We start from the raw sequence: 10,555 nt of genomic DNA, 5'->3' as shown, positions 1-10,555 counted from the left end.
GAGGCTGGATTCTTGCGCCGCGATGAAGAAGGAGCTGTCGCCACCACCACTCTACTGCCTTGCCGCCGCCGTGCCGCCACGCAATGCTCGATCGCTACACACACACACACACACTCTCTCTCTCTCTCTCTCACACACACACACACACACACGCTGGAGCAGGAGATGGAGAAGATAAAGCAAGAGCACTCCTTGTATTCAACACTCAGAGAATGAGAGGTTTTAGGTTACATTTGACTTTTATATGTGACTTGGCCATTCACACATGGGCGCCCACACATGGCCGGCCGATCCTAACCGTTATCCTGATGAAATTTGAGGTGCACCTCTCATGAGCGATCACCCAATCCCCTTACCCTTTACATGTGGTGCGGACAAGCCTGACCCATGACTCAGAATACGTAAAATAATTTTATGATGCAAAAAGTAATACGTCTCAATGTCCGCCCCATAGGTCAACAATATAGGTCTGTTGAAATATGCAAGTGAATGGATGTGTGCGAGAACAAGCCCTTAGCAAGAGACTGTAAAAGGGAGTCTGTAATTAAGTGGGTAGTAGTGAAAATGTGAGAGGAATCTACTGACGAGAGAATCAAGGATAGCATGAGTGAATATAGGGGTGTGGAAAGATTCTAGGAAAAGGTGCCCCCCACAGATGTAGGGGAGGTGGTATAAATCAAGGAGAAATCAGTGGGATTAGATGCTTGGCATCTTGTGGATGTTCAACCTATAAACTGAGGCATTGGTCTAATGAGAATTTGCTGGTTTTTGAGTATCCATGCCAACATTAAGCTATTAGATTAATTACTCACTAATCTCATCTTAAGGCACACTCAAGGGAAGTTCTCTTATGTAGAGGATTGTATCTACATTCTTGCCATTTCACAATAGAGCTGAGTGCTGCTAGATTCCAGTTATACCTCTTGGTGGTATGGGACATCAAGGTTAACGTATGTGGTACTTTATTATAATTCATGTGTGTAACCCTTGGGCTCAGGGGTGGTTAGGTGGTAGAGATTATGCTTGATTTATGCATGTTTATGCATGTTGATTATCTAGAGAGATTTTAGGGTTTTAACAGTGGTATCAGAGCAATCTCTAGTTAATTGTTGTTTTTTCTTTCTTATTCCAAATTTTTTAAAGCATTTTTTAAAAGTAAATTTTAATATTTACTAAATAAAAATGTTATTTTGTTGGTTTGTTTTGGTGATTTTGCATGTGGATCGTCGATATGGCGGTTGGAATGTGCATTTCTTATTTTCAATGGATGAATGGACGTTGCGGGGGAATTCCATGAGTTTAATGCTTTTTTTTCCTATTTTTTATAGTTTAAAATAAGCATTAATGGAAAATTTACCAAAATACCACATATTTTATTAAAGATATTTTTGGTGGAATGAATTTTTTGAATTTTTATAATTTTTAAAAAATTTTCCTAATTATTTAGAAAATTTTAGAGCATTTTTATGGTTAAAAATTTATTTTTATACATATTTACGGGTTTCCCGTGGATATGCAATCAAATTTCTGTCAAAATTCTACTCAAATGCAAAATGGTGCAATCAATTGATGCATTGGGTTCTCTCCCATGCACGTAAATTTCATTTCTTCCCTTAAATTCTGGATATTCTTCCTATTTCACTCTCCACCCATGTGTGAATACCTCTTAGATTGCACTATTTGCTCAAAATTTAATCATAATTAAATTTTGATTTTATGATTAAGTTTTTTTTAAATCAAAGATTAATTCTCTAATTAACAGAGAAGAGAGAAGAAATTGTGGAGTGGTAAACTTGTTAAGGCTTGGAGAGTGGAAGGGGAGAAGAAATGAGAGAGGAGGGACCTCCTCCTCTCTAACTATATAATCGCGCAGGGGGGACTGTGCTGTAGCCCACCGGGCAAAATTCACCCCCCCCTAAGCTTAATACCAAAGCTTAAAAGCTTTTTTTTAAGCTTTAAAAAAATATTTAATAAAAGAGAGTTCTTTTTTTTTCAAGATATTTTCAAAAAAAAAGCTTGGAAAAAGGGAGAAGAAATATAGGGAAAAAAAGTTTACTTCTCTGAAATTTTTATTTTTTACCTCTGGAAAGTTTTTTTCCTTGAACCTTTTGGCTTTCCACATTCCCGGGAAATCTATTGACCTTCTGAATTCCAGGGATCTTTTGACCTTTCGGATTCTGGAAACGTTTGACCTTTCATATTCCAAATTTTTTTTGGTCTTTTCATTTTCCTGAAACTGTTGGTTTTCTGTATTCTGGGAAGACCATTGGGATTCCAAAAATTTTTGGACTGTTCGTATTCAATTTTAAAAAATTCCTAAAAATTAGTGGAAAATTAGACAAAGGTTATTTTAATTTTTTGAAATATTTGGGATTGGTGATTGGCATGTGGTGTGTCCATTCGAGCACCGTGACCATTCAAATTCTTTTAAAAATCTATTTTTGGCCCAGAAAATTAAGAAATCCATTAAAATTTTAAATTTTCATTGGATTTGAGAATTGTCGAGCAAAATTGGAAATTTCGTGGGACGATGGGATTCTCATGAGAAATTAGGAATATTCTAGAAATTATTTTTAGAAATCCTAGAAATGGGTATTTTTTAAATATCAATGGTATTTTGGCAAACTTATTTGCTAAAAATTTTCTAGACAATTATAGGTTTGGAGTGGCATAAGATGGGTTTTGGTGGATTTCAAAATTAGCATATTTTAAGGCCCTAGAAAATTAGGAAAAAATCATGGTAATTCTTTTTTCTCGAGAATTCTTATTTTCGAGAGATATTTGGTGTTATAGTACATTTTTTATATACTCACACTAAATAAATGCAAGTTATTTGCATATTATTAATGCGAGCATGCCTTTTATTAATTTTAGACGATGTTTTCATGATTTTTTAGCCAATATCTAGCCACCAAATGCTAATTGAAGCATTTTTCTTATGTGCAGTTGTTTCTAGTGAATTAATTTGCTAGACCTTTTGGTTAAGAGAGGTCAAGAGGGGTCAAGAGAAGGGTGAAGAAAAGTTTAATCTAGATTCATAGAGAACTCATTTACCATGGCTTATATTGAGTTTTTGATCAATGACAATGTAGATGACATGAGTGATCATCCCAACTCTAGAAGGGAAGATCTTAAGTTCCATGAAGAAGAAGAGGAGGCAGTAGCAAAGAGCAAATTTTTGGAGGTGACACAACATCTTAAGGCTACGATAACAAAGTGCCATGATGAGATGGAATCACTTAAGGTGCATATTTTAACTCTGCAAAAAGCTCTTCTAGCCACCTCATCTACACCTACCAAAGTAGTTGCTTCGTCTTTTACACCAAAGGTGTATGGTGGGGAGAAGAAGGAGAAGACACAAGAATGTGTGGATGCCTGGCTTAACAGGTGGAATACACACTTTGCTTTTCACCCTTTCACTGATGCGCAAAAACTGCAGATGGCACATGGGAAAGCTTTGACTTGGTGGAAGGATCTAAAAGGAGATTCTATTCCCACTACTTGGCTAGGATTTGAAGATGCATTCAAGAAGGAATTTGTCCAACCAGAGGATGAATTTGAAGTTATTGCCAAGCTAGTTAACAATAGCATGGCTAATTAGTCTTTTGATAACTATGTGCAAAAGTTTAGATAGTTGGTTGCTAAAGCCAAGTTTGATGATCATACTTTGTGTGGTATTTTCATCAATGGTTTATCTCGTGATTATCAAACGAGGTGAAGAAGTGCAAAGTTAAATGTATTAATGTCAGTACCAGTCAGCGTCAGAGGCTCAGGCAAAATATTTCCTTAGCTATGATTCTAAGATAAGGCTAGGACTTGTTCAGCATGTAAAACTCTTTGATCATTCACCCAAGAACTTCATAACTTCATGCCGAGTTTTTAGGCTTCTTAGCCGCTTTATCCCTAGAGATAGAATTACAGCAGATAGAATTACAGCACCTCTTTCTATAATGAATCGTGTGTACCATGGCATGTCTCCTTCGTAGTTTTGCTTCTTTATGCGAATACGATTGAGGCAGTGATTTTGGGAGCCGTGATGCTCTATGTATATATCGAAAACTTTTGATAATAAACAATGTTTTGCAAAAAAAAAAAAACCGAATTGTTTTCATGATTGTGAATATGGTTTATAAAATTATTAGAGTAAATCTTGTTTCATGATGTATGATGAAATAATTATTTGTTTAAAGAATAAATCGTAAAAATTAAATAATCATAAATATATTGTCACAGTTAAGTTGACAAAAATCTCGTTTTGTCAGAGTCATGAGGTGTGCGGCCCGTGCAAGGCAACCAAATCCTCTAACCGATGACGAAGAGTTAGAACTGGATGTTCGAAAAGCCCTGCACAGATCCCAACTTGGTCCCTTCGAGGGTGAAGGGGAGTAGTTAGGTGAAGTAGTGGAAAAGTGGATTGAGGCAATGGAGGAATACTTTGATGTAACAAGCAACAATGAGAGAAGCAAGATGGCTCTTGCTAGGTTAAAGATTGTGGAAACAACCAGGGTCACTTGGAGGAATCACTGCAAAACTAACCATCTCGATCGGAATACCTAGACCTAGACCAATCTTAAAGCTTACCTCAGAAAGAGGTTTTGTCCTCTGGGCTTCCTTGAAACTAAAATGAATGAGTTCTTGGAACTAAAGCATGATAGCTGGACAATTGAAGAGTACCATGAAGCTTTTTCCCTTCTCTTCAAATATTCCCCGCAATTGGATGAAGAGCAGCTGATGGTTGGCCAGGTTTATTCGAGGAATGAACGAGCCATTGGACACCTTAGTAAAGAATGCCAAACCTATTTCAATGGCCGAAGCAATAAGAATGGCAAAGGACTTTGCCAAAGCCTTTGTTGTTAAGATCCCGCCTAAGCCTGCACCACCCTCTAACTTTAAAAGATTCCAAACCCCGGGAAGTACTTCAAACTTTCCTCCCCCAAAGAGGCAGCAAGGCCCAAATCAGAATCAGGATGTGGGAAGATTCAAAAGTGAAGGAAGATCCTTCCCCCAGAACACTTTCTCAAGAGCCCCACCTCTTTCAAGGATTCAGAGGAAAGAGCTCAGAAGTGAGAACTAGTGTTTTGGATGTCAAGGTTTTGGTCACCAGCTAAAAGACTGCCCGATTCCTACTATGTCAAGGGGACAGGGAAGTCAAGGATCGAGAGTGAAGAGACCAACCCCTTCCTATCAGTCCATCTCGCCCAAATCAGGGAAATCCCAGGAGAACTCCAGCTCAACCATCTGCCTCTGTCGAGAGTAGCCTCAGAACTCCTTCCCAGAACTAGGGCAACCAAAGAGAAAGAGTTATGCCTTAGACTGCAGCAACCAGAGCAGTCACAATAGCAGAGGTAGTGGAAGAGGAAAGAGGACAAATTTATGCAGCAATTGAAAACCAAGGGCTAGACCGTCAATTCTTCGTCATCCATACTCCAGCTGAGTATCAAGGTAAGCCTTTTAAGCTTTTGATTGATTCAAGCAGCAGTACTCATTCTTTCATTCTCCCTGGATGCTTGCGCAAGCTAGTCTTAGATCAGAAATCAGGGAAACCTATGCAAGTTGAATTGGCAAGTGGGAAGATTCTTTTCACTCACCTTGAGACTGATCGTATTCAGTTCAATCTAGATGGCAATTTAACTGACTATCAGTTCAAAGTTATACCTTTGGGAGTTTTTTCACTCACCTTGAGACAGATCGTATTCAATTCAATCTAGATGGGAATTTAACTGACTATCAGTTCAAAGTTATACCTTTGGGAGTTTTCGACTGGATCCTTGGAATGGATTGGCTCCACAAAAATCACACTGACAAACCATTTCCTTCCGTGACCTTCACGAAAATAAAGTTCAAGGAACCGGAATCTCAAGATCCCCAAGTCTACACAGTTAGTAAAGGCTTCCAAGTTACTGAAAGGACTTAGAAAGAAGCGACTCATTTAAGTTATCAAAATGAATCCAGTAGACTCAAAGTTAAAAGCTAAAGAACCTGAATGGTTAAGTGATGATGATGATTTATTCCCAGCAGAATTATAACAGAGATGCCTCCAATTCGAAAAGTAGATCATGTGATAGAATTGACCCCTCGGAGCTCAGTCTGTAGCCCTGCGCATGTATAAAATGCCATTTCCTGAAGCCATCAAACTCAACGAACAGCTTAAACAGCTGTTAGAACAAGGGTTTGTAAGACCCAGTGTTTCACCTTGGGGTGCGCCAGTTCTCTTTCAGAAAAAGAAAGATGGAATGCTAAGACTCTGTGTGGACTATAGAGGTCTCAATCAGCTGCTCTGCTGACAGTTAAGAATAAGCATCCTATCCCCAGAATTGATGAGCTTTTGGACAGGCTAAGTGGAGCCCAGATCTTCACAAAGATAGATCGCAAATTAGGGTATTATCAGATCAGGATTAATGAGCAAGATATCTCGAAGACAATCATCAATACACAGTATGGGCATTATGAATTCACTGTCATGCCGTTTGGATTGACAAATGCCCCAGCTACATTCAATCGATTAATGCAAGACATTATCAGAGAATACTTGGATGATTTTGTTCTTGTTTTCTTTGATGATATTCTGATTTACTCAAAGAATGCAGCTGGCCATGAAGCTCATGTCAAAAAAGTTCTTGAGATTCTAAGGAAGCACCAACTCTTTGCAAAAAAGAGAAAATGCACTTTCTCTGCCTACCATGTTGAATACTTGGGCTTTCTGGTATCCAAAGATGGAATTTCTCCAGATTCTGCTAAAGTCCAAGCAGTCATAGATTGGCCTGAACCAAAGATAGTGAAAGAAGTCAGAGGATTCTTGGGATTGACTGGTTGGTATAGAATTTTTATACCAAAGTATACTCTCATAGCTTCCCCCCTGACTAATCTTCTCAAGAAGAATATCCCGTTTCAATGGTCTGCCAGGTGCCAGAGTGCTTTTGATAAGCTGAAAACCGCCTTGGTAACCAATCCCGTTTTGAAGTTGCCAAATTTATCTCTACCCTTTGAGGTAGTAACTGATGCCAGTGGTTTTGCCCTGGGAGGTTCACTCATGCAGGAAGGTCATGCAGTGGCCTATGAATCCTGAAAACTTAGAACACATGGGAGGAATTATGCTGTCCACGACTTGGAACTACTTTCAGTAGTATATGCCCCCTAAAGTTGTGGAGACATTACCTACTGCTGGGTAAAAGATTCACTTTGATGTGACAGATCATCAAAGCTTAAAGTGGATCTTTAATCAGAAGGATCTCAACATGCGCCAAAGACGGTGGATGCAGACCCTGCAAGAATTTGATTTTGAAATCAAGTACCACCCAGGCAAAGAAAATGTGGTAGCAGATGCCCTCAGTAGAAAAGCCTCCTTGCTTGCAATTACTGTAGTGTCAAATCCTTTGGTTATTGATGCAAGAGAGAAGATCATGCAGGATAGATTCTTTGGCCCTATTGCTACCCTACTTATGCAGGAAAGCAAAACTCCACAGGAGTTGAACCGAGTTCAAGGGTATAGCTTGGATGATGGAATTATGTATTATATTTGCAGGCTATGCATTCCCAATGATGAGGGAACTAAGGGTCGAATTCTGAATGAAGCCCATGACCGCCTTATTGTAAGACATCCAGGTTTCATCAAAACCTACACATCTGTGAAGAAAAGCTTCTTTTGGCCTGGTCTAAAAAAGGATGTACTTAATCATGTACATTAATGTCTTACCTGTCAGAAAGTCAAGGCCGAGAGAGTAAAAATGCCTGGGAAGTTACATCCATTAGACATCCCCCAGATGAAGTGGGAAGGCATTAGTATGGATTTTATTACTGGATTACCTTCAGTGCAATCAGGTTACAACTCCATCTTCGTGGTAGTTGATAGACTAACCAAAGTTGCCCATTTGATTCCAGTAAAAGAAACCTACACTGTAGTGGATGTGGCCAGAGTGTTCCTCAAGGAGGAAATCTTTCGATTGCATGGCCTACCCAAAAGAATAGTAAGTGATTGAGATCCCAAATTCACGTCAAGATTCTGGAGTGCATTTTTCAAAGCAGTAGGAACTTTCTTGGATCTCAGCACAGCTTACCACCTTGAGACTGATGGTCTAACAGAAAGGGTGAACCAAGTAATCAAAGATATACTTCGGTCATGCTATGGCAGGGAACCCAAGAAGTGGCTAAGCTATCTGCACCTATCCATTAACTTGGTCCGACCCATTGATTAGGGTCAAGATGTCCAGACAGATGCTTGACAACATGGAGCAGCAGATGCAGTCAATTCGCAAAGATATAAAAGCTGCCCAAGATAGACAGAAGCAGTATGCAGATAAGAAGAGGACAGACAAAAAATTTGAAGATGCAGATATGGTCTTCATTCGAGTACGCCCCAAAAGAAGTTCTCTATCTCTTAGGAAGTATAAGAAGTTATCCCCCAGATATTGTGGGCCATATCTGATTACAAAGAAAGTAGGTGACTTGGCCTACAAACTTCTTCTGCCTCCTCATCTCACAATAGGAATTCCACCCTCATGAAGGAGGCGCCTATTTCACATGTGTGGTGGAGTTTTAAATTATCAAAAATTGAGATATTTTATCTCTCCTCTCTCCTAGTTCAAGTCTAGTTCCAAAAAGTAAGCTAAATTGACTTTAAAATGGTCAAAAATTGACCAAACTGATCTGGAAAATTCTAGAATCAATTTGCTTGGTTAGGAGCTCACTTTTTCCTATAAATAGAAGCCTCCCCCTTTGTTAAAGCTTACTAGTGTTTTATGCACTGTTACTCTACTCCTCCCTAGAGCCAAAAACTGTGAATTTTTTAATAATTCATTAGTTTTTGACCATTCCCTCTTCTAAAGAATTGGTGGCCACTCTTGTTGCAAACAAGAGTAGAACCCTCAAACCATCAAGCCAAAGGAAAGCTCCCAGAATTTCATGTAAGTTAGAAATCCTACTTTTTTCTTATTCTTTGGTTTTCTAATTTTTTGTTATCTTTAAAATGATAATCTGATGCTATGCCTTGTTGGAAAGGATTTCCCTCTCTCTCATTCTTAAATTCAGCCCTTCTTTATCCTAGTTAAGTAATCAAATTTTTTGAATTAAACTTTTCATATTGTTTCTCTTTTAAAAGTGAAATTTGATTAGCTTAGGTAAATTAAGAATAGGAAAAATTAAAAAATGATCAGCCTTATAAAGGAGGTTATGGCAAAAATTTCTTAAATTTTGTGAAATAAGTATTACCTTTTATTATTCAAAAAGAGTAATCCCCATCGTTTGTGTACTCTAAAAGTGTTATTTTCTTTCTATGCATAGAAAAATGCATAGTAGAAATATTATTGTTACAAAAGTGTTATTTCTATTAGATTTAAATTCTATGCATAGAAAGATGCATATTGATTATTATTTTTTATTATCAAAGTGTTACATAAAAGATTTTTTTTATTATAAAAGTGTTACTTTCATCAATATTGATTTTTATGCATAAATAGATGCATAAAAGAATTTTTTTATTATAAAAGTGTTACTTTCATCAATATTGATTTTTATGCATAAATAGATGCATAAAAGAATTTTTTTTAATTATAAAAGTGTTACTTTCATCAATATTGATTTTTATGCATAAATAGATACATAAAAGAAGTTTTTTATTATAAAAGTGTTACTTTCATCAATATTGATTTATATGCATAAATAGATGCATAAAAGAATTTTTTTTATTATAAAAGTGTTACTTTCATCAATATTGATTTTTATACATAAATAGATGCATAAAAGAAATTTTTATAAAAGTGTTACTTTCATCAATATTGATTTTTATGCATGAATAGATGCATAAAAGAATTTTTTATTATTATAAAAGTGTTACTTTCATTAAAATGGATTTTTATGCATAAATAGATGCATAAAAGAAATTTTTATTATAAAAGTGTTAGTTTCATCAAAATTGATTTTTATGCATAAATAGATGCATAAAAGGATTTTCTTTTATATAAAAGTGCTATTTCCATAGAAGTTGGATTTTATGCATAAAGAGATGCATTCAAACTTTTTTTAATTAAAATGAGAGTTCTCTTTAATCATTGTTTAAATCCCATGAATATTGGTAAATGAATAAGTAAAAACTCTGTGAAGGAAAATTCTACTGTTTCATATTCTCTAGGATGGTAATGAGAAAATTCAGAAAAACTATCAAAGTTGGAATTTCAGATAAATGATTAATTCAGAAAAACTATCGAATTCGTGACTAGTTTTGAATTCTGGAATGAAGGGATGTAATGCATGAAAAATATGAGTAATCACCATGTAAACATGATGCCTAAGTGTGTTTAGTCTCTCACCAAGAGAATGGAAATAGCCTTCCACAAGCCAAGAGAGAAGCCATGAGCTCCAAGAAACATAAGTTTCCATTTCTAAAAATGATCATCCAAAGTTACAACCATGGTCCAAGTCCCCTCTTTTATACATGGACTTGTCCCATTATTAACCCTATTGAATAAAGTTCCTACTTTATTATAAACCATCCCTTCCCAAAGATTTTGTCCTCAAAATCAATAACATGTACAATCTCAAAGTATGAGACTCTAATGTCATC

The 10,555-nt window shown here is 36.7% G+C and overlaps 1 protein-coding gene across 1 annotated transcript in view; it reads right to left on the bottom strand.

Annotated features, from left to right (window-relative positions):
• Window positions 1-6,054: 6,054 nt before the first annotated feature.
• The window catches only part of LOC147604737 (uncharacterized), a 79,950-nt gene continuing 75,449 nt past the window's right edge, over window positions 6,055-10,555 (bottom strand). Inside the window, exon 7 of the mRNA XM_086795003.1 lies at window positions 6,055-6,120. Coding sequence (XP_086651129.1) covers window positions 6,055-6,120 — 66 coding nt within the window. The remainder of the gene's footprint in view (window positions 6,121-10,555) is intronic.

Source organism: Cibotium barometz, chromosome 61, assembly GCF_041138505.1.
Source record: "Cibotium barometz isolate CiBa-2024 chromosome 61, ASM4113850v1, whole genome shotgun sequence".
NCBI lineage: Eukaryota > Viridiplantae > Streptophyta > Polypodiopsida > Cyatheales > Cibotiaceae > Cibotium > Cibotium barometz.
Note: the sequence above shows the minus strand (reverse complement) of the source record. Positions and strands in the feature narration are given on the sequence as shown.